This window comes from Haliotis cracherodii, unplaced genomic scaffold (genome assembly GCF_022045235.1).
Source record: "Haliotis cracherodii isolate W230 unplaced genomic scaffold, xgHalCrac1.p SCAF_11, whole genome shotgun sequence".
Taxonomy (NCBI): domain Eukaryota; kingdom Metazoa; phylum Mollusca; class Gastropoda; order Lepetellida; family Haliotidae; genus Haliotis; species Haliotis cracherodii.
The window spans coordinates 26,266,381-26,293,975 of record NW_027266266.1 but is presented as its reverse complement, the minus strand read 5'-3'; the positions used below and the strand labels follow the sequence as shown (position 1 = coordinate 26,293,975).

At 41.7% G+C, this 27,595-nt stretch overlaps 1 protein-coding gene across 1 annotated transcript in view; it reads left to right on the top strand.

The window, feature by feature from the left end:
- Window positions 1–1,116: 1,116 nt before the first annotated feature.
- LOC139455652 (Fanconi anemia group J protein homolog) overlaps window positions 1,117–27,595 on the top strand; it is a 40,145-nt gene continuing 13,666 nt past the window's right edge. The window contains exons 1-17 of the mRNA XM_071237208.1: window positions 1,117–1,249; window positions 2,164–2,280; window positions 2,405–2,516; window positions 3,411–3,455; window positions 4,146–4,277; window positions 5,781–5,866; window positions 6,807–7,006; window positions 11,533–11,622; window positions 15,376–15,469; window positions 15,999–16,121; window positions 18,113–18,208; window positions 20,378–20,513; window positions 21,361–21,407; window positions 22,146–22,295; window positions 22,710–22,870; window positions 26,444–26,489; window positions 27,240–27,276. Of these exons, the coding sequence (XP_071093309.1) occupies window positions 2,182–2,280; window positions 2,405–2,516; window positions 3,411–3,455; window positions 4,146–4,277; window positions 5,781–5,866; window positions 6,807–7,006; window positions 11,533–11,622; window positions 15,376–15,469; window positions 15,999–16,121; window positions 18,113–18,208; window positions 20,378–20,513; window positions 21,361–21,407; window positions 22,146–22,295; window positions 22,710–22,870; window positions 26,444–26,489; window positions 27,240–27,276 (1,654 nt within the window). The 5' untranslated portion in view covers window positions 1,117–1,249; window positions 2,164–2,181. The remainder of the gene's footprint in view (window positions 1,250–2,163; window positions 2,281–2,404; window positions 2,517–3,410; window positions 3,456–4,145; window positions 4,278–5,780; window positions 5,867–6,806; window positions 7,007–11,532; window positions 11,623–15,375; window positions 15,470–15,998; window positions 16,122–18,112; window positions 18,209–20,377; window positions 20,514–21,360; window positions 21,408–22,145; window positions 22,296–22,709; window positions 22,871–26,443; window positions 26,490–27,239; window positions 27,277–27,595) is intronic.

Genomic DNA, 27,595 nt, shown 5'->3' with positions numbered 1-27,595 from the left:
GAGACGTTTAACCAGAGATAGACACCCGCCCCTTAGTCCGAAACTTATACAAATTAAGAGGGACTAGATATTTAATAAAAAATTCGTTCACCTCGTTTTCGAAGCAAATTAATGTTGATGTATGACAAAAAACATTTGACTTAAACACTGAAGGCTTGTTTTCAACAAATAACTATTATTTTGACAACATTTTGTCTGATGAACGCAAATCGTTTCCTGAATAATGTGCTGGCAGTTGGTATTTTTAGTGCACCCTTACCTCTTGTCGAAAAACTGTATCCCCTTTGTGATTCTGTTGTACAACAAACGCATTCCGTACTGTTGGCAGGCACTTGCTTCAAAGCGAGGAGCTCCTGTGAGACTTTTCTTGTTCTCCCTGATCAAACCACTGCAACCAATGCAATGTTCCCTAAGTACTTACATTCAAATCTGCTTCATCTTTTTTTCGTACTACAATGCAAAATTCTAACCAAAAATATTCTTGAACATTGTATTTCACTATCACAAATTACCATTTTTCACCTACTTTCATTATTGAGCATTTTTTTCGGATATACGTTTTAAAGTCATGCATTATATACAAGCATGAAAACACAATGTTTACAAGACGTCGTTACTCAAAATAAGTGTATGGTCGACTGAATCAGTAAAATCATGTAAAAGTTGGTCTTCGTCTGTTCACCCGCAACTATTTTGGCGATACGCGTGGTCTAAGGGAGGTAATTCAGGAAAAGTTATGACATCCCTTCTGAAAGTCACAAATATGAGTTCGATTCTGGCTTTGACCATATTGTGTATTTACGACAGATTGAAGTAGATAAGATTAAAACATTATTTTTTGTTGTATAGATTGAATCAAGTCAACAGTATTTCAGTGATGGTAAATCTTATAATTCTTTTACAAAGTTGTCGAGATATTGTTTTACAGCAATTGACAGAAACGAGGGCTCGGAAATTTATTTATAAATTATGAAAAATGAAAATAGCTGCAACAATCTTTGTTTCTATCTTGTGTCTCCGCTTTTCATTCTTGCCAAAGGTTTAGCCTACCTTGTTTCGTTTTAACCGGAAGATATTTTGTAACGACCGGACCCGGAAGTTGATATTTGAGTAAAATGGCGCTAAAGCCTAAGGTGAATCAGATTAATCTGTCAAAAATGAGTCTGTAAATAAACACATGATGATGGCAGTTTGAAACAAAAGGATAACACAAAGCGATATACATATTGGATTGTGTTCAAGACTTGATGTAAGTATTACAAATTAAATTTATTGCTGATGCTGCCATAAATCAAGTCAATTTCACCTTGTCATTGTCAAAACATAAGCTAATACGGCACATTCATTCATTCACAAACAGAGCGCATTCAAACGCCCGGGCTACTGGTATGTATAAGATGCGTATAAATTATGTATACTGGTATTTTAAATCGGTTGTCAACATGAATTGCTCAACCACCAAGACACTAAACGTACATGGACGTACATGTACTTTAATACAATTCCGAAACAGTATGCTATTTTTATGCAGTATTCGCATTTTGAGCAAATGACATGTGGTCTTGGGACTTCATTACTTGTGAAAAGCTTCCCCTTATCATATGCTTATAGTGATTCTGAAGGACATTAACCATGTCATGATATTGATGACTGTATTTGCGCTGAAGGGGTCGTTGTCGACATGGGTACTACAGATGTACCCAAAGAATGCTCTGTATACAGAAATGCATCCTAGCCAAAATCAGAAAACAGAAAGGTAACTAGTACCCTTAACAGCAAAGGGTCCATACTCCTTAATCCGAAACTGGACGAGGTTTATGTTGTAGCTCCGGTTCCACTGATTACGAGTGCATGCTGGATAATGCTGTGCATTGCCGAATACGAGAATAATTTACTTATGTCTCTGTGTATGCTCGTTTTTAAGCTGGAATGCATCTCATACAACAATATGACAGTTCTGATCCATTTATGGACAGGAAATACCAAGAAAAAAGTATTTAACGCATACTGCCATGTTAAATATTTTACCGCGGGTGCGCAAGCAGTTACAGAAAATGTACAATGTAGTGTACACCAAATAATGTTTATGTTTTGATGAAATAACTTGTCACTGATTCTAAATATGGCAATCATTTAGTGATTAGAACAATGAACCTTTTTCAGTGACAACAATCCAGCACAATGACTACACTACCAGGCTATCAGCAGTACAAGATCGGGGGCGTTTCTGTACATTTCCCCTGCAAGCCATACCCCTCCCAGTTCAGTATGATGGACAAGGTAACTACTTCACAGACTAATATCATCATGCATGAAGTCAAATTGGTTTCCAATCGGCCTGGCTCAGATTTGTTAAACCCCTTTTAGAGTGATCCTCACTTTGTCTATGTGTTTGTGTTGTCAGATAATCAAGGGTATTGAGAGGAGACAGAACTGTTTACTGGAGAGTCCAACAGGAAGTGGAAAGAGTCTTGCCCTACTGTGTTCAGCCTTAGCCTGGCAGAGAGCCGAGACAGGTGGGTAGACAGGTAGACTGATAAGTAGACAGGGAGAGTCCTGCCCTACTGTGTTCAGCCTTAGCCTGGCTGAGAGCCGAGGCAGGTGGGTAGAAAGGTAGACAGAGTAGACAGGTAGACTGATAAGTAGACAGGGAGAGTCCTGCCCTACTGTGTTCAGCCTTAGCCTGGCAGAGACCCGAGACAGGTGGGTAGACAGGTAGACTGATGAGTAGACAGGTAGACTGATGAGTAGACAGGTAGACTGATAAGTAGACAGGTAGACTGATAAGTAGACAGTGAGAGTCCTGCCCTGCTGTGTTCAGCCCTAGCCTGGCAGAGAGCCGAGACAGGTGGGTAGACAGAGAAGTAGACAGGTAGACTGATGAGTAGACAGGTAGACTGATGAGTAGACAGTGAGAGTCCTGCCCTGCTGTGTTCAGCCCTAGCCTGGCAGAGAGCCGAGACAGGTGGGTAGACAGAGAAGTAGACAGGTAGACTGATGAGTAGACAGGTGGGTAGACAGAGAAGTAGACTGGTGAGTTGACAGGTAGACTGGTGAGTTGATGGGTAGACAGAGAAGTAGACTGGTGAGTTGACAGGTAGACTGGTGAGTTGACAGGTAGACTGATGAGTAGACAGGTAGACTGATGAATAGACTGGTGAGTTGACAGGTAGACTGGTGAGTTGACAGGTAGACAGAGAAGAAGACTGATGAGTAGACAGGTAGACAGAGAAGTAGACAGGTAGACTGATGAATAGACAGTGAGAGTCTTGCCATGCAGTTTGTGTCCTTCGAATTGTGGGAATTAATCAACCTTTTTTCATGAAGAAAGTATTTATCACTGAAAGTTTGCATGAAACCTGGGGATTTGTCACCCTGTGAAAGTTTATTCTATTTTCTTGTATTGACAGAGAAGCGAGACCAAGAAGAAGCAAGAAAGCAGAAAGTTCTTGAAGGTGAGGTGTCCTCTTCTGTTTGAAATACAATATCAGTCCAGCCAACCCAAGACTTTTGCTACTGAACACCACAGGACAAGTAACCAGTGCATTATGTCAGAACGTATTTCAGGCAACGTGTCTCCCGAATGTATGAACTTGATATAAAAAAATCGGTTTTGCGGAAGATAGGTTTATATAAATGTAGTTCAGTGTAATCGTCTCAATCATCTAAAACAACTACTATCCATGCAATATAACACGACATCTATTGGAGGCCCAGGGTCTATTCTGTTTAATGTTAGAAATGTGAAAACCTCTGACTGAACTTTCAAAAGTGATGTGAAAACCGCATTTCTTTCACACACTGTTTCCAAAGACATGGAGATACCGGAGTGAAAGGGAGTAAGCTTTACCTGCCGTAAGTTAACGTGATGGGGATCATTAATTTCATCAAGTGATGTACTCTCCATCTAATAAAGGTTCTATTTTTTTTACCACTATGACCTTGCTTCATTTAGAGGCCGGCGTGTGTCGTTGTCTCAGCGTGTAATAGTGGTATGATTAATGAGCCATTTAACCTTACATGTATTGTAACTGTAGTATCATTTTGCTATGATTTATTGATTAGATAGGAAATTAACCCAATGAACCATTGCTGGTGATCATGGTCATGTTTCCTTCACATTCAATATTTATATATATTTTTAGATGCAGCAAATGGAGTGTCTGGGTGTTTGTGCAACTGTCATATAGATGCAGCCAAACACAAGTCTGAGGGAGACTCGAAGTCGGTCTACTTTCCCCCTCCAGAAGGGGCTGCAGCAACACCTTGTGCTAAAGGTAACTATGGTAACACCTAGAACCCTCCCTTTCTCATACTTTAACCCATATGGTTTCTCGTCTTGATTCCCTAGAAATTTGAATAATATTTTTATTTTTAAACTTATCTCACACTACGCAGTACTTCTTTCTTCGTCATTCCATATGTGCTACCCCATCTCATGCTGTTAGGTCCGTGTAGCATATTTAGATTGTTTCACCAGTTCTTTCCCCGCTCACAAGTTATTGTCTGGACAGTCTTCTAAATTGTTTGTTTTAGTTCACTGTTTGAAACCAACTTCCTCGTGTTGTCTCACGGTTGTGAGGCGAGGTCGTTCAGGCTAGGATCAAGCGTGGGTATCTGTGCCCACATTCCAGCTGCGGGATAAATGCATAGTGAGATGTAGGATATGTTTAAAAAATTTGAAATTTTCTTATAAATTATATATTTATATACTTATTCTATCAGTTTGTAAGAAAATTTCCCATTTTACAATTTCTTGGTTGATAGGAGGCTTGATATTCACTCTGTCATTAGCAATCACTGTATCGTCCGTTTCTGACTTGGTAAGTAATGTCTGATCGTGTATTTATGTACATATAAGGAAGGACCGCCCCTGTGGTTTAGTGGAAGCATGTAAGGTCAGTGGTTCAATCCCCGGCTGCATCATACCAAAAGACTTAAGAAATGGTACTTTTTGTTACCCTGCCTGGCTCTCGGCATTTAAGGACTAAAGGAAGGACTGGTTGGCTTTGAGACAGTATACTGAGTATGAGTGGGGTAGCACTTTAAAATTGGCATTAGTCCGGACAAGTAAAAGTAGCCATGCACATACGCATGCATACTAGTCGCAAGGGTAAGTGCACTATTCTTGGACACGCAGGCCTCAAAGTTTAAATTTTTACCAAGAAGCCATATGGCTATGAGTATATTTTTCCAGGTAGCCAGTGGTAAAATCAAGAATTCAAGCCAATATTGTAGTAGCCAAAAGCATTTGAAATTATCTTTTATCAAATGACTATTATAATATGTACAAGTTACAGCACTAGTCTTGAAATTGTATCTAAATGGAAACTGTACTTGAATTTTGTTACTTGTGACTTGAACAATGATGCAGTTTATGTTACTAGATTATATACATGATATAGGTATATCCTCACTTATCCAATGAGCATTGTCAACTAAAATAAAGTACTAATTACATTTATTTTTATGTATTTTGGTTCATTGTCGACTTCAGGAGGAATTATTTTGAAATAGAATTTAGTTGCCACAAGATATTCTTCTTGGTAGTCATTTGGCTACCTCTGAATTTTAGACAGTAGACAAACTGAAATTTAGGTCCCATTGGCTACTGTTTTAGTAGGCCTGACGCGACATTAAACCCCATTTCACCTCACCTCACATGTCAGGAACTATTTTACCATTTTGTCTTGGCATTTTCTAAGTTGGAAAATCTGTTGCTGTTTTTGGCCATTTGCAGTGTGTTTTTTAGTTGTGTTTGTTGTCTTGTGTAATTTCAGAGAAAGATATCATCTGTGTTGATGATGATGGTGATGATGATTTTAAAGAAGACTCCAAGACTTTCAGGACTCCTGGCACCCACCAGGTTTGGCTATAAGAACTCTCTCTTACCTGTCAGGACCAGTGGTAGAATAGGTCTTGAGCAATCCATGCTTGCCGTAAAAGGCGACTATGCTTGTCGAAAAAGGCGACTAACGGGATCGGGTGGTCAGGCTCGCTAATTTGGTTGATGCAATGTCATCGTATCCCTATTGCATGGATTGATGCTGATAATGACAATCACTGGATTGTTTGGTCCAGACTCGATTATTTACAGACCACCGTCATATAGCTGGAATATTGTTGAGTTTAAACAAACAAACAAATACTTCCATGGGTGTTATCATCTTTGGTACAGGGATATACAAGGATTTATACCATAAGAGGACAGTCATAGGTTCATTGTACTGTGAGAGGTTGACTTTATCTGTAGGGCTGGGATGATACACCAACTGTGCCATCCAATATGCACATGATGCCTTGCTCGCAAGCCGATGCACGATACTTGCATGTGCTCTTATCCGTGGTCCCAAAGCCATTTTTTGGTCATAGACAGGATGGCCAAATGCCTGGCACACTGATGATTTACAGTTGGCAGTGTCAAGTATGGCACAATGGATGAAAATACTTTCGTTTTTCAATTCTAATTTTGACTCCTTATTAGTGTTTAGTGTAGCAGTTATTAAAGCGAACAGTAAAGGTAAGAATCGATATGTTTTATGTAGTGTGTCACTGTGATCGATACATGTATCGAGAAGTTAAACATCACGATCCAACAATGCATCGGTGTATCGCCCCAGCACTTTTTATCTGCCCTCACGCTGGTCAAAATTACTGCTGACAAATAAGTGAATTCTGATCCTAGTTAAAAGATGGCTGCCATTATTTCTTCATCATTCAAGTTGGTGTTGTTCATGAGTGATAGTGGATATTTCTTCTGTCTCAGAACAAAGGATATATCAATGTCATGATTGTTTCTATTTCAGCCAAGTTTATCCAAAAAGCTTCGGAGACATGTGATCATTGAATATGATGACTCTCCAATAAAACCAGGCACCATGAACACGCCCAAGGTTGAGAGTATGGAAGGCAACACGAAGATAGAGACAGTGAATATGGTGTCTCCCCCAATCACAGACTGCCAGGAATGTGACTGTGCCACTCTTAGCACCAGCAAGAAAAAAAAGTAAAATATATGTGTCTTCTTAGGGTTTTAGTTTAGAAATATGTTTAGCTCACCTGACTGAATTCACTTCACTGAAGGGTGACAGTCAAGTTATCTCACGTCATGTGGCCTGTTCCTTCAGTGTCCATTGTGTGTCATCTGTTGTAAACCTCTTCTCCAAAGCCACTGCACCAGTGAAGGTTAAACTTTCCACATGCTTGTCCCTTCAGTGTCCAGTGTGTGTCATCTCTTGTAAACCTCTTCTCCAAAGCCACTGCACCAGTGAAGGTTAAACTTCCCACATGCTTGTCCCTTCAGTGTCCATTGTGTGTCATCTGTTGTTAACCTCTTCTCCAAAGCCACTGCACCAGTGAAGGTTAAACTTCCCACATGCTTGTCCCTTCAGTGTCCATTGTGTGTCATCTGTTGTTAACCTCTTCTCCAAAGCCACTGCACCAGTGAAGGTTAAACTTCCCACATGCTTGTCCCTTCAGTGTCCATTGTGTGTCATCTGTTGTAAACCTCTTCTCCAAAGCCACTGCACCAGTGAAGGTTAAACTTCCCACATGCTTGTTCCTTCAGTGTCCATTGTGTGATCTGTTGTTAACCTCTTCTCCAAAGCCACTGCACCAGTGAAGGTTAAACTTCCCACATGCTTGTTCCTTCAGTGTCCATTGTGTCATCTGTTGTTAACCTCTTCTCCAAAGCCACTGCACCAGTGAAGGTTAAACTTCCCACATGCTTGTTCCTTCAGTGTCCATTGTGTGTCATCTGTTGTTAACCTCTTCTCCAAAGCCACTGCACCAGTGAAGGTTAAACTTTCCACATGCTTGTTCCTTCAGTGTCCATTGTGTGTCATCTGTTGTAAACCTCTTCTCCAAAGCCACTGCACCAGTGAAGGTTAAACTCTCCAATAAAACCAGGCACCATGAACACGCCCAAGGTTGAGAGTATGGAAGTCAACACGAAGATAGAGACAGTGAATATGGTGTCTCCCCCAATCACAGACTGCCAGGAATGTGACTGTGCCACTCTTAGCACCAGCAAGAAAAAAAAGTAAAATATATGTGTCTTCTTAGGGTTTTAGTTTAGAAATATGTTTAGCTCACCTGACTGAATTCACTTCACTGAAGGGTGACAGTCAAGTTATCTCACGTCATGTGGCCTGTTCCTTCAGTGTCCATTGTGTGTCATCTGTTGTAAACCTCTTCTCCAAAGCCACTGCACCAGTGAAGGTTAAACTTTCCACATGCTTGTCCCTTCAGTGTCCAGTGTGTGTCATCTGTTGTAAACCTCTTCTCCAAAGCCACTGCACCAGTGAAGGTTAAACTTCCCACATGCTTGTCCCTTCAGTGTCCATTGTGTGTCATCTGTTGTTAACCTCTTCTCCAAAGCCACTGCACCAGTGAAGGTTAAACTTCCCACATGCTTGTTCCTTCAGTGTCCATTGTGTCATCTGTTGTTAACCTCTTCTCCAAAGCCACTGCACCAGTGAAGGTTAAACTTTCCACATGCTTGTTCCTTCAGTGTCCAGTGTGTGTCATCTGTTGTAAACCTCTTCTCCAAAGCCACTGCACCAGTGAAGGTTAAACTTCCCACATGCTTGTTCCTTCAGTGTCCATTGTGTGATCTGTTGTTAACCTCTTCTCCAAAGCCACTGCACCAGTGAAGGTTAAACTTCCCACATGCTTGTTCCTTCAGTGTCCATTGTGTGTCATCTGTTGTAAACCTCTTCTCCAAAGCCACTGCACCAGTGAAGGTTAAACTTCCCACATGCTTGTCCCTTCAGTGTCCATTGTGTGTCATCTGTTGTTAACCTCTTCTCCAAAGCCACTGCACCAGTGAAGGTTAAACTTCCCACATGCTTGTCCCTTCAGTGTCCATTGTGTGTCATCTGTTGTTAACCTCTTCTCCAAAGCCACTGCACCAGTGAAGGTTAAACTTCCCACATGCTTGTCCCTTCAGTGTCCATTGTGTGTCATCTGTTGTAAACCTCTTCTCCAAAGCCACTGCACCAGTGAAGGTTAAACTTCCCACATGCTTGTTCCTTCAGTGTCCATTGTGTGATCTGTTGTTAACCTCTTCTCCAAAGCCACTGCACCAGTGAAGGTTAAACTTCCCACATGCTTGTTCCTTCAGTGTCCATTGTGTCATCTGTTGTTAACCTCTTCTCCAAAGCCACTGCACCAGTGAAGGTTAAACTTCCCACATGCTTGTTCCTTCAGTGTCCATTGTGTGTCATCTGTTGTTAACCTCTTCTCCAAAGCCACTGCACCAGTGAAGGTTAAACTTTCCACATGCTTGTTCCTTCAGTGTCCATTGTGTGTCATCTGTTGTAAACCTCTTCTCCAAAGCCACTGCACCAGTGAAGGTTAAACTCTCCAATAAAACCAGGCACCATGAACACGCCCAAGGTTGAGAGTATGGAAGTCAACACGAAGATAGAGACAGTGAATATGGTGTCTCCCCCAATCACAGACTGCCAGGAATGTGACTGTGCCACTCTTAGCACCATCAAGAAAAAAAAGTAAAATATATGTGTCTTCTTAGGGTTTTAGTTTAGAAATATGTTTAGCTCACCTGACTGAATTCACTTCACTGAAGGGTGACAGTCAAGTTATCTCACGTCATGTGGCCTGTTCCTTCAGTGTCCATTGTGTGTCATCTGTTGTAAACCTCTTCTCCAAAGCCACTGCACCAGTGAAGGTTAAACTTTCCACATGCTTGTCCCTTCAGTGTCCAGTGTGTGTCATCTGTTGTAAACCTCTTCTCCAAAGCCACTGCACCAGTGAAGGTTAAACTTCCCACATGCTTGTCCCTTCAGTGTCCATTGTGTGTCATCTGTTGTTAACCTCTTCTCCAAAGCCACTGCACCAGTGAAGGTTAAACTTCCCACATGCTTGTTCCTTCAGTGTCCATTGTGTCATCTGTTGTTAACCTCTTCTCCAAAGCCACTGCACCAGTGAAGGTTAAACTTTCCACATGCTTGTTCCTTCAGTGTCCAGTGTGTGTCATCTGTTGTAAACCTCTTCTCCAAAGCCACTGCACCAGTGAAGGTTAAACTTCTCACATGCTTGTTCCTTCAGTGTCCATTGTGTGATCTGTTGTTAACCTCTTCTCCAAAGCCACTGCACCAGTGAAGGTTAAACTTCCCACATGCTTGTTCCTTCAGTGTCCATTGTGTCATCTGTTGTTAACCTCTTCTCCAAAGCCACTGCACCAGTGAAGGTTACACTTCCCACATGCTTGTCCCTTCAGTGTCCATTGTGTGTCATCTGTTGTTAACCTCTTCTCCAAAGCCACTGCACCAGTGAAGGTTAAACTTTCCACATGCTTGTTCCTTCAGTGTCCATTGTGTGTCATCTGTTGTAAACCTCTTCTCCAAAGCCACTGCACCAGTGAAGGTTAAACTTCCCACATGCTTGTTCCTTCAGTGTCCATTGTGTGTCATCTGTTGTAAACCTCTTCTCCAAAGCCACTGCACCAGTGAAGGTTAAACTTCCCACATGCTTGTCCCTTCAGTGTCCATTGTGTGTCATCTGTTGTAAACCTCTTCTCCAAAGCCACTGCACCAGTGAAGGTTAAACTTCCCACATGCTTGTCCCTTCAGTGTCCATTGTGTGTCATCTGTTGTAAACCTCTTCTCCAAAGCCACTGCACCAGTGAAGGTTAAACCTTTCACATGCTTGTTCCCACCATTGATGTCACCCCGCTTGATTCAAGAAGTTTGAATCTTATTTTCAATATGGCCACCACGATAGTTTACCGATAACAGGGTCAATATAAAGGAAGTGGTTGTAATACAGTCAAGTCCTGTTAACCCGACTTGGTCGGATATCAGTATGTCGGATTAACGAGTATGTCGGATAAACAATTACGTCGGGTAAACGAAAAATTAAGTGGTATCATCATACATGATCGAAAATCCGACTACAATGATAGATAACGATACAAGCAACTTATAGAAAAATGGAAAATGAAATATTCATATTGTTATTATATATTGTTAGCAGAATTTGTTTCCAAATCATGCTAATCATACAGCCTCTAAAGCTTAGCAAAAGACTACAGTATCGGGCTGTATGACTGATTCAAAATACTTTTAAAAGCATAGTCTGGAATGGAAGTTGCCAGTTTGAAATCAGTGCTGCAAAGCTAAGAAAGCTGCATTCCTAGTGTCTAATGTCGACTTCCCTCTAGTAATTTCATTGGTCTGTCAATGTTCACCAAAAGGTCGTTCTTGATGACATCGTATATTGGTTATCATTATTTTTGAGAGGGGATTGCCTAGTGAGTTATTCCCCATAGATGTAGCTGGGCAACATAAATAAATGTGATGGCGGAACGATCACATCCAAAAGGGTGAGAGATATGACAATCGGTATTGGAAGAAGGGCTGTTCCCCTCATGGTTTATTCTCCCTGCAGTGTTTTATTGTACGATAAACAACTCCCACTCATCATTTATTTCTTAAATAATGCCATCTTTTCTGATACAGTTGATTTCAGATCACCAACACTATTTCACAGGGAATGTGTTCTTTCCAGAATCCCTCGAATCTACTTCGGAACCCGCACACACAAACAGGTAGCTCAGATTGTCCGGGAACTGAAGAAAACAGCCTACCTTGACGTCAGGTAATGAGTTGTCTGTGTCCGGAGTTAATCATGAAGGTCTAGGGGTCCTTGCACTTTCTGAAAGTGACACCAAAGAGCAGTAAGACACTGTTATCAAGATTGTCTAAACTAACATTAGCACTGTTACATATTTACAGACAGTCCACGTCACATTCAAGCATCATGCCGGTACTGACATCTGCCATTGTACAACTCTTTGGCTCCTGTTTGTTTGTTTGTTGTTTACCGCCGCACTCTGCAATATTCCAGCTATATGACGGCAGTCTGTAAATAATCTTGTCTGGACCTGACAATCCACTGATTGACATCATGAGCGTCGATCCACCGTTTGGGCTTGATGACATGCATCAACCAAGTCAGCGAGCCTGCCCACCTGATCCCGTTAGTCGCCTCTTATGACAAGCATAGTCACCTTTTACAGCAAGCATGGCTTGGTGAAGACCTATTCCATCCCGGATCTTCACAAGCCCTTCGGCTACTGAACACACGAGTAATGATTGTGATGAAAGTATACTATGTATACTTCACGTATTTTACATAAGTGATTCAGACCAAGTGAAGATCCCAAGCTTCTCGTAGGAGGCGACTAACAAGATCATGTCGTCAAGCTTGCTGACTTAGTTGATTCATGTCATTGTATCAAAATTGCATAGATTGATGCTCTTGATGTCAGTCACTGGATTGTTAGGTCCAGACTCAATTATTTCCAGACCACCATCATATAGCTGGAATATTGCTGAGTGCAGCTTTAGACAACAAACAGCATAGATTATTCTGTGCTGCTACATAAGGGAAATAAATATTTTTGCCCGAAGATGACAATTAGCTTCCGCAATTCCACAAAATAATGGTTTTGTGCACGCTTACAAATTGCATGTGATATCTGTACCCAGTATATACCTGTACTTGGTATTAGATTGATTTGTCTTTTAAAACTTTATTGTTGACATGTGTTTTGGTAAAGTTTTGTCAACTGAAAATGCAGGAAATCTTTCATTAATTATCACTTTAACAATCAAAAGACTTTCAAATTAAGTGAACAAGGTTATGATTTTCCATCCTCAAGTATCCAGTCAGGGATTCATGTAGACATGCTCCCGGGCTCATAGTCACCCACAAATGTCAGTAAAACTTCCAAAGCTGGTATTGAAAAAATCCAAAATTCATATTGGTAGTGGAATGGCAAGAATACATCTTCCCGAGACTTTCATAGTCAGTAACGCCCCTGCCTTGGGATGATGACAACAATAGAGGCTTTTGTTTATTATTGCTTTGAATGTAATGTTAAAATACAATTTTAAAGTGACCTCTGAATTTAAGAAAATACAAAGTTTGAAAAAACAACATATTTTGAGAATGGTGAACACATAGTCGTGTTTCAGACCCCCATAATAGGTATTGAATTACTTGATGCCCAATGGCCAGAGGCAAGTTCCTCATCCAAATTGAATTATGGTCTGTAATGGCCGGTGTGGTGTAATCCTGGTGTTTCTGTAATGGCCAGTGTGGTGTGATGTGATCCTGGTGTTTCTGTAATGGCCGGTGTGGTGTGATGTGATCCTGGTGTTTCTGTAATGGCTGGTGTGGTGTGATCCTGGTGTTTCTGTAATGGTCGGTGTGATGTGATCCTGGTGTCTCTGTAATGGCCGGTGTGGTGTGATCCTGGTGTTTCTGTAATGGCCGGTGTGGTATGATCCTGGTGTCTCTGTAATGGCCGGTGTGGTGTGATCCTGGTGTCTCTGTAATGGCTGGTGTGGTGTGATCCTGGTGTCTCTGTAATGGCCGGTGTGGTATGATCCTGGTGTCTCTGTAATGGCTGGTGTGGTATGATCCTGGTGTCTCTGTAATGGCTGGTGTGGTGTGATCCTGGTGTCTCTGTAATGGCCGGTGTGGTATGATCCTGGTGTCTCTGTAATGGCCGGTGTGGTGTGATCCTGGTGTCTCTGTAATGGCCGGTGTGGTGTGATCCTGGTGTCTCTGTAATGGCCGGTGTGGTGTGATCCTGGTGTCTCTGTAATGGCCGGTGTGGTGTAATCCTGGTGTTTCTGTAATGGCCGGTGTGGTGTGATCCTGGTGTCTCTGTAATGGCCGGTGTGGTGTGATCCTAGTGTTTCTGTAATGGCTGGTGTGGTGTGATCCTGGTGTCTCTGTAATGGCCAGCGTGATGTGATCCTGGTGTCTCTGTAATGGTCGGTGTGGTGTAATCCTGGTGTTTCTTTAATGGCCAGCGTGATGTGATCCTGGTGTCTCTGTAATGGCTGGTGTGGTGTAATCCTGGTGTCTCTGTAATGGTCGGTGTGGTGTGATCCTGGTGTCTCTGTAATGGTCGGTGTGGTGTAATCCTGGTGTCTCTGTAATGGTCGGTGTGATGTGATCCTGGTGTCTCTGTAATGGCTGGAGTGGTGTAATCCTGGTGTCTCTGTAATGGCCAGTGTGATGTGATCCTGGTGTCTCTGTAATGGTCGGTGTGGTGTAATCCTGGTGTCTCTGTAATGGTCGGTGTGATGTGATCCTGGTGTCTCTGTAATGGCTGGAGTGGTGTAATCCTGGTGTCTCTGTAATGGCTGGTGTGGTGTGATCCTGGTGTCTCTGTAATGGCCGGTGTGGTGTGATCCTGGTGTCTCTGTAATGGCTGGTGTGGTGTGATCCTGGTGTCTCTGTAATGGCTGGAGTGGTGTAATCCTGGTGTCTGTAATGGCTGGTGTGGTGTGATCCTGGTGTTTCTGTAATGGCCGGTGTGGTGTGATCCTGGTGTCTCTTTAATGGCTGGTGTGGTGTGATCCTGGTGTCTCTGTAATGGCCAGCGTGATGTGATCCTGGTGTCTCTGTAATGGTCGGTGTGGTGTAATCCTGGTGTTTCTGTAATGGCCAGCGTGATGTGATCCTGGTGTCTCTGTAATGGCTGGAGTGGTGTAATCCTGGTGTTTCTGTAATGGCCAGCGTGATGTGATCCTGGTGTCTCTGTAATGGTCGGTGTGGTGTAATCCTGGTGTCTCTGTAATGGTCGGTGTGATGTGATCCTGGTGTCTCTGTAATGGCTGGAGTGGTGTAATCCTGGTGTCTCTGTAATGGCCAGTGTGATGTGATCCTGGTGTCTCTGTAATGGTCGGTGTGGTGTAATCCTGGTGTCTCTGTAATGGTCGGTGTGATGTGATCCTGGTGTCTCTGTAATGGCTGGAGTGGTGTAATCCTGGTGTCTCTGTAATGGTCGGTGTGATGTGATCCTGGTGTTTCTGTAATGGTCGGAGTGGTGTAATCCTGGTGTCTCTGTAATGGTCGGTGTGATGTGATCCTGGTGTTTCTGTAATGGTCGGTGTGGTGTAATCCTGGTGTCTCTGTAATGGTCGGTGTGATGTGATCCTGGTGTCTCTGTAATGGTCGGAGTGGTGTAATCCTGGTGTCTCTGTAATGGCTGGAGCGGTGTAATCCTGGTGTCTCTGTAATGGCCGGTGTGGTGTGATCCTGGTGTCTCTGTAATGGCTGGTGTGATGTGATCCTGGTGTTTCTGTAATGGCCGGTGTGGTGTGATCCTGGTGTTTCTGTAATGGCCGCTGTTGTGTGATCCTGGTGTTTCTGTAATGGCCGATGTGGTGTGATCCTGGTGTTTCTGTAATGGCTGATGTGGTGTGATCCTGGTGTTTCTGTAATGGCCGGTGTGGTGTCATCCTGGTGTTTCTGTAATGGCCGGTGTGGTGTCATCCTGGTGTTTCTGTAATGGCCGGTGTGGTGTCATCCTGGTGTTTCTGTGGACAGCATGACGATACTGGGGAGCAGGGAGCACACATGTATCCACCCCGTGGTGTCCAAGATGGCCAGCAAGAACGAGGGCTGTCAGGAACTGTTGAAGGTACAGCCTTATATAATTTATGGTAACAAGTTTTCCAACTGATCTTTTAAAAGTAATTTCAATTTGGTATCAATAAAGAAAAAATGAAAGTTCCTTTCTTTTCACAATTTACTGACAGTTATTAACATGTACAGTAAACTATGGTTATAACAAACTCAAAGGGACCACTAATTTCAGTTTGTTATAACCGTAGTTCATAATAAGTATAAATACAGCATAACTACTGCAAATAGTAGGGATAAAAAATAAGTTTGTTATAAGATTGTTGTTATAAACGTAGTTTACCGTAGTAACTAATAGTCATAATGTAATTTCCCGCTCATATCAGACAGGTCGTTTATGTATACTTGAAACTGGGGAGAAAACAACTATTCCCTCTAGATTGTCACCACTCTCGACCAAAAGGACAAGTGGCAGTGTCAGTCCCTCAGGTTTCACCTTGACCTACAACACTAGAGGTCAAGGGTCCACCAATAATCGTTATTAAGAGTCCCTACATGAAGTCTGAGTGTTACCTCGTTCCATGCAGGGTCCTGGCTGTCGGATGAAGGACCGGGCCAAGTCCATCTCCAGCCAGGAGGGCATCCGTCGGATGGGGCTGGCGACGGCCTGGGACCTCGAGGACATGGTGAACATGTGTAAGAAGCAAAAGGTAGGACTCAGGGCAGTGTTTGGTGGAGCGATCCTAGCGCTACGACTGATCCAGCTCCAGTCCTTTAACATTGACTGATGATCAGACTGGTGAGATCGCTCTGCAGCACTTGGGATCCTGGATTAACCATGTGTACAGTGTTTATGATCTGATTCCTCTCCTTAGGACTCTGTGGAATACTGGTGAGGTTAGGTCCCCAGTACCCCATGCTTGTTGGTTGGTTGGTTGGTTGGTTGGTTGGTTCTTTAACGCCGCACTCAGCAATATTCCAGCTATATGACGGCGGTCTGTAAATAATCGAGTCTGGACCAGACAATCCAGTGATTGACATCATGAGCATTGATCCATGCAATTGGGATCGATGACATGCATCAACCAAGTCAGCGAGCCTGACCACCTGATCCCGTTAGTCGCCTCTTACGACAAGGATAGTCGCCTTTTATGGTAAGCATCGGTTGCTGAAGACCTATTCTATCCCCCATGTTTGTAATGATGGATTAACTGGTTACAGTGTGCAGCCATAGGCAACTTATGTTATAATACTAGTCCAGAGTTCCAATTTGTAGCAAAATTGAGACCTGGTTCAGAATTATAGCCCTAGTGCTACTGGTCAGTGTGGACTACCATCATTGGATTTTTATTAGTTTTCTCAGGCTAAGGGACAAGCATGAAGTGGGAAGACTCATGTGTGATCTGTGTGATTGTGTTTCATCATACCCTGACGACATGGCTCATGGCTTGTGCTGTCAATAAGAGTGGTTGGCCTGGCCCAGACATACAGGCAAGCGTGAAGCTGAAAAAATATTGCTGGCATCGCTCAATCAAAAGACTCATTGCCCTCCAATTCAAACAACCCACCAACTCACCAACCAAACTGCTCTATTCCTCTATCACGCACTCTCCATCTTCCCAAGGCAAGGGAGTTAAGTGACTGTAAATGTCCAGATTTTAACCCTCACCAAACTACACTGGAATTTTGTGGCTCGATCGTAGCGCCGCCAGTGGCTATTACAAGTTATGCCCTTCTATGTCCCTCCTATTGACCAATCAGATTCCACTTTTCATATAACTTGCTTTGGCTTTAAACAAAATGGCTCGCAGTTCTGTGATGGCCTTCTGTATGAGCTCCTGTCTCAATGATCGATAATCAAGGTCTATATTGTAATAAAATGGGTCTGAACTCTCAAAGGGGATCAATTTTACTTGAAAAGATTTGGAAAAAATCTGTGGACGCTGTTGATGGAACACATGGTTTGCAAATCCTGCAATCGAGTGAAATCTCCACGACAGTTTATGAACCAGATGACGATTTTGATTGGACTATGCATAGATTCCAGCCAAAAGATAACTCCGGAATTTCAGCCTTGTTCGGCACGGATGGAAACTAGACTTTCATAGTCAGTTAACTCCCTTGCCTCAGGAAGATGCTCACTCTCTAGCTAGTAACCAGACACACAAATCTGGACTATATGTGGTCAGTCACCCTGGCCCAGACCTGGTTTTTTAATTCTATGGATATAGTGATCAACATGTCTGACGCAGAGCTCCAAAATCGTTTAATATTTCTAGAATAAACTTGCTATACAGATTTATCTAGTGGTCAACTGGAGCCCTTTGATGATTTGTTTTTTTTTCTCTTATATGTTTTTATGTTTTTATCACAACAAGTTGGACTGATACTGAAAATGAGGGAAGTGCTCATTTCCGGAGCAGAACTCCAAAACCGTCAAATATTTCTTGATGAAACTTGCTATGCAGATCACTCAAGTGGTGAACTGGTGTCATTTGATGATTTGGGATTTTTAAAAGTACTGAAAAGCATTATCTTCACAGAACTGAAGGTATCCCATGGCAATGAGCCAAAAGTGGGGTATAAGTAGCTTAACTCCTTTTCCAAATTGCACCAAAACGGGGGGATATGTCATCTCCGTGTTTACTGCTGGAACATGTGTGACTGGGTGTAAGGAAACATTCTCTCAATCCTCCTTCAGGCATGTCCCTACTTCCTGACACGAGCTCTGAAGGAACAATCTGAGATCATCATCTGCCCCTACAACTACCTGGTGGACCCTATCATCAGAGAGAGCGTAAGTACAGCATCATCAGAGAGAGCGTATGTACAGCATCATCAGAGAGCGTATGTACAGCATCATCAGAGAGAGCTTATGTACGGCATCATCAGAGACGGCGTTAGTATAGCATCATCAGAGAGAGCGTATGTACAGCATCATCAGAGAGAGCGTATGTACAGCATCATCAGAGAGAGCGTAAGTACATCATCATCAGAGAGAGCGTATGTACAGCATCATCAGAGACAGCATTAGTATGGCATCATCAGAGAGAGCGTATGTACAGCATCATCAGAGAGAGCGTATGTATAGCATCATCAGAGAGAGCGTAAGTACAGCATCATCAGAGAGAGCGTATGTACAGCATCATCAGAGAGAGCGTAAGTACAGCATCATCAGAGAGAGGATATGTTCAGCATCATCAAAGAGAGCTTACAGCATCATCAGAGACAGTGTACATACATCATCATCAGCTGAGACATTAAGGCCATCATCGGAAACAGTGTTGGTCTATCATCAGAGACAGCGCAAGGTAATCATGAGATACAGCGTAAGGTAATCATCAGAGACAGCGTAAGATGATCATCAGAGACAGCGCAAGGTAATCATCAGAGACAGTGTAAGGTAATCATCAGAGACAGCGTAAGGTAATCATCAGAGACAGCGCAAGGTAATCATCAGAGACAGCGTAAGGTAATCATGAGAGACAGAGTAAGGTAATCATCAGAGACAGCGTAAGGTAATCATCAGAGACAGCGTAAGGTAATCATCAGAGACAGCGCAAGGTAATCATCAGAGACAGTGTAAGGTAATCATCAGAGACAGCGTAAGGTAATCATCAGAGACAGCGTAAGGTAATCATCAGAGACAGTGTAAGGTAATCATCAGAGACTGTAAGGTAATCATGAAAGACAGCGCAAGGTAATCATGAGAGACAACGCAAGGTAATCATCAGAGACAGCGTAAGGTAAGGTAATCATCAGAGACAGTGTAAAGTAATCATCAGAGACAGTGTAGGGTAATCATGAGAGACAGCGTAAGGTAATCATCAGAGACAGCGTAAAGTAATCATCAGAGACAGTGTAAGGTAATCATGAGAGACAGCGTAAGGTAATCATGAGAGACAGTGTAAGGTAATCATGAGAGACAGCATAAGGTAATCATGAGAGACAGTGTAAGGTAATCATCAGAGACAGCGCAAGGTAATCATCAGAGACAGTGCAAGGTAATCATCAGAGACAGTGCAAGGTAATCATCAGAGACAGCCCAAGGTAATCATCAGAGACAGCGTAAGGTAATCATCAGAGACAGCGCAAGGTTATCATCAGAGACAGGGCAAGGTAATCATCAGAGACAGTGTAAGGTAATCATGAGAGACAGCGCAAGGTAATCATCAGAGACAGCGTAAGGTAATCATAAGAGACAGAGCAAGGTAATCATCAGAGACAGTGTAGGGGAATCATGAGAGACAGCGCAAGGTAATCATCAGAGACAGTGTAAGGTAATCATCAGAGACAGTGTAAGGTAATCATCAGAGACAGTGTAAGGTTATCATCAGAGACAGCGTAAGGTTATCATGAGAGACAGCGCAAGGTAATCATCAGAGACAGTGTAAGGTAATCATCAGAGACAGTGTAAGGTAATCATCAGAGACAGTGTAAGGTTATCATCAGAGACAGCGTAAGGTTATCATGAGAGACAGCGCAAGGTAATCATCAGAGTCAGCGTAAGGTAATCATCAGAGTCCCATCATCATCAGGGAAAGAGAGGTCCATCATAGAAAAGTTTTGAACTGTAAAAGTGTCTGTTGAAAATGAAACAAACAGAAGCCAATTCTTTATGCAAGAGGTCATAAACAATTTACTGACCAAGGGAGGTTACTCTGATGATTTAACAGTGAACTTGATCCTCAATGATCTAAGTTTCATCATTGTTCATCGGCCAGCTGCTGGGATCATGCTACAGCCACTTTTGGAGCATGATTGTTTGAATCTAGCATGTATTTACAAGTGAGATTACCAAGAGTTTTCAGTTGTCTTTCCATCTGTAAAACAAGTAACTAATTTGATTGAGCCTGAGGCTAGAAAATCAAGACAATTGACTAGCAGCACCCTCAAACAGAACTGATGCTTTTCTATGAATTCTGACAACATTGAATTTCTACTGTTATTTCCGTTATATTTACAGATGGAGATAAACTTGAAGGACCAGATAATCATCCTAGATGAGGCTCACAACATTGAGGACTCGTCACGGGAAGCGGGCAGTCAGAGCTTGAGACAGGAGCTCATACAGAAGGCCATTACAGAACTGCGAGCCATGGGTAGGTTGGGCCGGGGCAATAGGAATACCACTGACATCGGGAGAATTATTATTGATAGTTAAGGACACTGGACAGGGGAGATAGTACTATGGATTAACAACTTCTTTATTAGTTATATACAAGGTCTTCATTTGTACTGTGTTCCCTCGCTATTGGGCCCTTCATTATAGCACTAACTTGATTGTAGCGTAATGTCGTAATGCTTGGCTCCCAAAATTTACTTGCATTTTTAATCAACTCAAGTTTTACACAAACAAGTTTTTTCCTCATCTCAAAAAACATAACCTGATCACCGCGAGCACACAATTTGATCCCATTATTATATTATCTGGTTATAAAAACGATTCATTGTATATCTGGACTTATGTTTGTAATATATTTAATTAATTTTATTTAAATTTTCATTCAATATTGTTTACATTAATTTCGACGCATCAAACACCGGGAACCGGTTTTAACCCCAGTAAGGGGGATCCCCTCAGTGGCGGAATTTTGAGGGGGACAATTTTGCCTGTTCTTTATTGTCTGTTATACACTATTTTCTTTTTCAATTTTAATTTTGTTCAAGCTTTCATTATTAAGTATGCCCTAAAGTATTATAATCTGCAAAGTTGCTATGTTGACTTTACTTACTCTTTAAAGATGTTAGGTAAGACACTGTTGACACTGTTGAAATTGTGAAATTTGTAGTACTATTGCAGAAAGGGGTGTGATGATTGATCAAACTATCGATGCATCACAATTGATATAGGTTGAAAAAAAAATAACACGTGACCATGAGCATGATAAGTCCCAGACTATACCTGCTTTGGGTACTACCCACTTAAGATTGTGTTCTTTCCTTCAGTGAACGCTGGAGTAGATGCATCAGACTCAATGTTGCTGGAGAAGGTGGTAAGTCAGATGAGAAATAAACTGAAACATCATTAATTGAAATGATGCAATTTGATTTCACTCAGTGCACTAACAGTAGCGCTAGACCCATGTGTTGATTCCAGAATTGGTTTGTTTGTTTGTTGTTTAACGCCGCACTCAGCAATATTCCAGCTATATGACGGTGGTCTGTAAATAATGGAGTCTGGACCAGACAATCTAATGATTGACATCATGAGCATTGATCCGCGCAATTGGTATACAATGACATAGCTGATAGAGCTGAGTTTCCAGCCTAGTTTGACAAGGGTGGAAACTGGACTTTTACAGTCAGTTATCTCCCTTGACTCCGGAAGAAGCAGGTGGTCAGGCTCTGTGACTCTTGGTTTTGAGAAAGCAACTCGTCTATTGATGATCAACTCATGAATGACATTAGAAAATTATATTTTAAGAACATTCTTTCTCAACATGCTTACCCGGTATGTAAATAACAACACAGAAAATAACAAAACATGGTATTTTAGTGTAGGCTACTCTACAACAAGGACACACCTAAAACATTGACAGCCAAATGCCAATGACTTGTCTGCAGAAATCAGTAAAATGAACTTTGAGTTTTAAAAATAAATGATCACAGATGGTATGATTGATTAATTGTTTGAAATCTGAAACTTATCCATCGTCATTGAAATCCATTGATTGCAACAATACTGTATTTAAACACAGTATCAATAATGATAATATGATTTCCATCATCAGATGACTGGACTGGACCAGTTTATACACCTACATTCAGACAAACTGGAGCAGAAGGACTTTGATCAGTCGTACAAGATCTGGTCAGGGTTCGACATCGTGGCACAGATGGATTGTATCGGACTGGGCCCAGTGAAGTATCCCGAAGCTAAGGTGTGTCTTGGAAGTCAGACACTTGAGGAATTGTTCAAACCATTCACACAGGCTTGAAAATAGATCATAGGCATTGAAAAGTACCCATCTCAAGTAATTACATAAACATCTTGTCATAGTTGGTCACTGTTGAAATCTCAAAACATTGAAGAAAACGATTTGTATACGATCTATTTCTGGTTGTTACCATGGAAGCATCTCCCTCCCAATGATGGCCTCCTACAATATTATGCCTGACAAACAAATTGAAATGAAAAGCTACGTAGATGAAGAATGCATATTGTGTATGTTCGGTCAAATGTGACACAATTTTAGCCGTAACATGTCAAACTTTATAATTGAGCCTTAAAAGACCCCAAAAATCTGAAACTGAAGGTCAGAATGAACGGTCAGCCTGCATATTTTGTGGTACAGAAATCGTTTGGCGTGTTGGTTGAGGATAAAGACGAGGTGGTCCGGAACGCCCTGGGTGAGGAAGTCAAACTGAGTCCTCCAGTGATGACCCTGATAGAACAGCTGCTGGTGGCGCTGGACTACCTGTACCGGGATGACATGAAGTTCGTGGAGGATTACAGGTGAGGGAGGCACACTGAACCACTTCTCACGTAACACGTAACACTTCTCACGTACCACTAAACATTAATCAGGCAGCTACATTGAAAATTGGCGGAATCATAAGGATATTTGGAACCAAATTCCACCAATACATAATGGTGATATATTTACTAAGTCAAAATAATATCATCAGTACTGGTAATGTAGCAAGTCGTTGACAGGCATTGCCACATATACTACCAGTTACATCATTAAGTGACATGTCAGAAGATGCACTGTCAATGAAGACACTAGACATGGATTTCAACTTCTTTTACTCTATTTTTACACTAATGCTCTCAGTATGCATTTCTTCCTTCTTCTTTTGATCCTATGTGGAAATATGCTTGAACAAAGTTTCCAGCTTTTTAAAGACAACTCACCCAAACAAACCCCAGTATCACCATGGTCACCTCCCAGAAAAACTGTGTCACGCACGATTCTTGTGCCATGCTACACACACTGAATACATGATCACCCAAGCACATTTCCACATATGATCGAAAGAAGAAATGCATAGTGTGAGATAGGATAAGTATATAAATATACAATTTATTAGGAATTTACAAGATCACGAAAGTGATGGTCAGAATGTGTTTTCTTATCATGCAACCTCGAAATCGTTAACACAGGGTATTCTGAACGACAGTTCCGGCCCGTACGACTGATTCCGTCAAAATTATTGTCTATCTCTCGTATCCGTGGGATATACATTTAAACAGAGGAGGCGTTGCACAGTACGTGGGAAGCACTGCCATACAATCTCAACCATATATTAGACATTCCGGAATGTTCGTTTGTTCAGTTTTAATAATTTTAATCGAGAACTGTGTCAAATAATTTTTCAAGAGTAGTCTGAAATGGAAATTGCCAGGTTGAAACGAGTGCCGTAAAGCTCGAGAAAGCTGCTTTCTAATTGGCTAATGTCATTTCAGTGGTCGGATAAAGTTAGCGAAAGGTCGTTCTGACGTGACCCGTAATGGGATGTCCTCAGGTCTTTGTTTAGCGGCAGCGAGAACTTCGGTCTGATTATAATGAGATTGAGATATTCCAAACTCCCCAGTTTGGTGTTGGAATCTCTGAATGAGCTTGCCATGGAGATTTCAGGTAGAATAGCTACCCCATGCCCTGTGTGTGGATAAGGACGATGTGTTGTTGCAGCATGTGATTGTATGTCATGGTACTCAGACAGCATGTGATTGTATGTCATGGTACTCAGACAGCATGTGATTGTATGTCACGGTACTCAGACAGCATGTGATTGTATGTCACGGTACTCAGACAGCATGTGATTGTATGTCACGGTACTCAGACAGCATGTGATTGTATGTCACGGTACTCAGACAGCATGTGATTGTATGTCACGGTACTCAGACAGCATGTGATTGTATGTCACGGTACTCAGACAGCATGTGATTGTATGTCATGGTACTCAGACAGCATGTGATTGTATGTCACGGTACTCAGACAGCATGGATCGTTGTCATGGTACTCAGACAGCATGTGATTGTATGTCACGGTACTCAGACAGCATGTGATTGTATGTCATGGTACTCAGACAGCATGTGATTGTATGTCACGGTACTCAGACAGCATGTGATTGTATGTCATGGTACTCAGGCAGCATGTGATTGTATGTCGTGGTACTCAGACAGCATGTGATTGTATGTCATGGTACTCAGACAGCATGTGATTGTATGTCATGGTACTCAGACAGCATGTGATTGTATGTCATGGTACTCAGACAGCATGGATCGTTGTCATGGTACTCAGACAGCATGGATCGTTGTCATGGTACTCAGACAGCATGGATCGTTGTCATGGTACTCAGACAGCATGTGATTGTATGTCATGGTACTCAGACAGCATGTGATTGTATGTCACGGTACTCAGACAGCATGTGATTGTATGTCGTGGTACTCAGACAGCATGTGATTGTATGTCATGGTACTCAGACAGCATGTGATTGTATGTCATGGTACTCAGACAGCATGTGATTGTATGTCATGGTACTCAGACAGCATGTGATTGTATGTCATGGTACTCAGACAGCATGGATCGTTGTCATGGTACTCAGACAGCATGGATCGTTGTCATGGTACTCAGACAGCATGGATCGTTGTCATGGTACTCAGACAGCATGTGATTGTATGTCATGGTACTCAGACAGCATGTGATTGTATGTCACGGTACTCAGACAGCATGTGATTGTATGTCATGGTACTCAGACAGCATGGATCGTTGTCATGGTACTCAGACAGCATGTGATTGTTGTCATGGTACTCAGACAGCATGTGATTGTTGTCATGGTACTCAGACAGCATGGATCGTTGTCATGGTACTCAGACAGCATGTGATTGTATGTCACGGTACTCAGTCAGCATGTGATTGTATGTCATGGTACTCAGACAGCATGGATCGTTATCATGGTACTCAGACAGCATGGATCGTTATCATGGTACTCAGACAGCATGGATCGTTGTCATGGTACTCAGACAGCATGGATCGTTGTCATGGTACTCAGACAGCATGGATCGTTGTCAGGGTACTCAGACAGCATGTGATTGTATGTCACGGTACTCAGACAGCATGTGATTGTATGTCACGGTACTCAGACAGCATGGATTGTTGTCATGGTACTCAGACAGCATGGATCGTTGTCATGGTACTCAGACAGCATGGATCGTTGTCATGGTACTCAGACAGCATGGATCGTTGTCATGGTACTCAGACAGCATGTGATTGTATGTCATGGTACTCAGACAGCATGTGATTGTATGTCATGGTACTCAGACAGCATGTGATTGTATGTCATGGTACTCAGACAGCATGTGATTGTATGTCACGGTACTTAGACAGCATGTGATTGTATGTCACGGTACTCAGACAGCATGTGATTGTATGTCATGGTACTCAGACAGCATGTGATTGTATGTCATGGTACTCAGACATTTCGATCGTCATACTGTCCATAAGTCGGACCATGTTGATTTTTAATGAGTGAACAGGCGAATGAGTATTACTTATATATCTGGACTATTGTTGATGGTTGTAAAACATAAATAATTTTGTCTGGATCAGGCAAACCACAGGTTCGGATTCAAATTATTTTAGTATTGCTGACTACATCTTCATTCACACAATCCTAGTTGACCACAGTGTAACATGTTTTTTGTTTGTTTGTGTGTTGTTTAATGCCACACTTGGCAATATACCAGCTATATGACGGCGGTCTGTAAATAATCAACTCTGGACCAGACAATCCAGTGATTGACATCATGAGCATCGATCCACGCAATTGGGACAGAAGACATGCATCAACCAAGTCAGCGAGCCTGACCACCCGTTCCGTTTAGTTGCCACTCACGACAAGCATAGTCGCCTTCTACGGCAAGCATGGGTTGCTGAAGGCGTATTCTACCCCGGAATCTTCATGGGCGGAGTGTAACATGGAACAGGTGTCATCTCATCTCTTTCAGACCGCTGAAGTTTTCTGTTCATAAGACCTATTAAAGATTATATCAATGTTTAAGAGGCAATTCATTTTCTTGCAGGGTCTCCATCGTCAAGACAACAACGTTTGTATCAAATCAACCAACGGTTCGTATTACTGATATCACATACTTGGTACATAAATACTTGGGACAAGGGATACCATAATGTCATTTCTACTCAAATAACTGAAAACAGAAGTTATCAACATGATCAAGCAACACCTACATCCATCCATTTATTTATTTATTTATTTATTTATTTATTTATTTATTTATTTATTTATTTATTTATTTATTTATTTATTTATTTATTTATTTATTTATTTATTTATTTATTTATTTATTTATTTATTTATTTATTTATTTAATCTGCCATGGAGCTAAAACTGTAGCTGGTTTATTGAATCACTGATAGTTATGTATACATGGAGTTTAGATGTAACATTTTTCTTTTGAGGTTCTATATTACTAGCGGGAGACAATAAAATTATATATTTTTATGTTTAATTTATTTCTTTTCTAGGTGCTTTTCAGTAAGGGCAGGGACCGTGAAACAAAAAATAAAAAATGTGTGGCCTTAAGTAGTATTTCCTTAGCAATTGCATTGTATTTGGGGACATTTTGATCTGCTGATCATACAGAATTACAGTTATTAAAAATTCTGGTCCTGGTAACGTTTCACCAGTCTTGATTTGAAATACTTTTTGGTGAATATCAAACAATGAACACTTTAAATACCTTCAGATCCTGATCCTTGTTATAACTTAAACATAGACCTGGTTGTCATTAGAGAACATTCACTCACCATAGAACCTACATGCTGACTAAATGTTGAATCTGAGATAAATTCTTTCAGAATGGTGCTTGGTTGAATCCGAGGCAAAGGCATGGAGGTAAGGAACCCTGATGAAACTTCCACTACATCACATACATGTAGACATGGGTGTAAAATGGATGGGAGTGTGTGCTGCAGTCTAGTTGGCTGAAACCATGTTACATGGGATTGGATCATGGAAACCTTTCAAACTTTTTCTCTGTTTGTAAATACTTTTATTGATAAGTATTAGAGTTTTTCAATCCCAAATTTGAAAAAAAACAGGCCATCTGGCTTCTTGAAATTGATATCATGTTAACTAATTATTACAATTGATCCATGTTTATTTAACTTTGATTTGGTTGTCCTTTTTTCACGTTCTGCTAACCAGGCAGGTT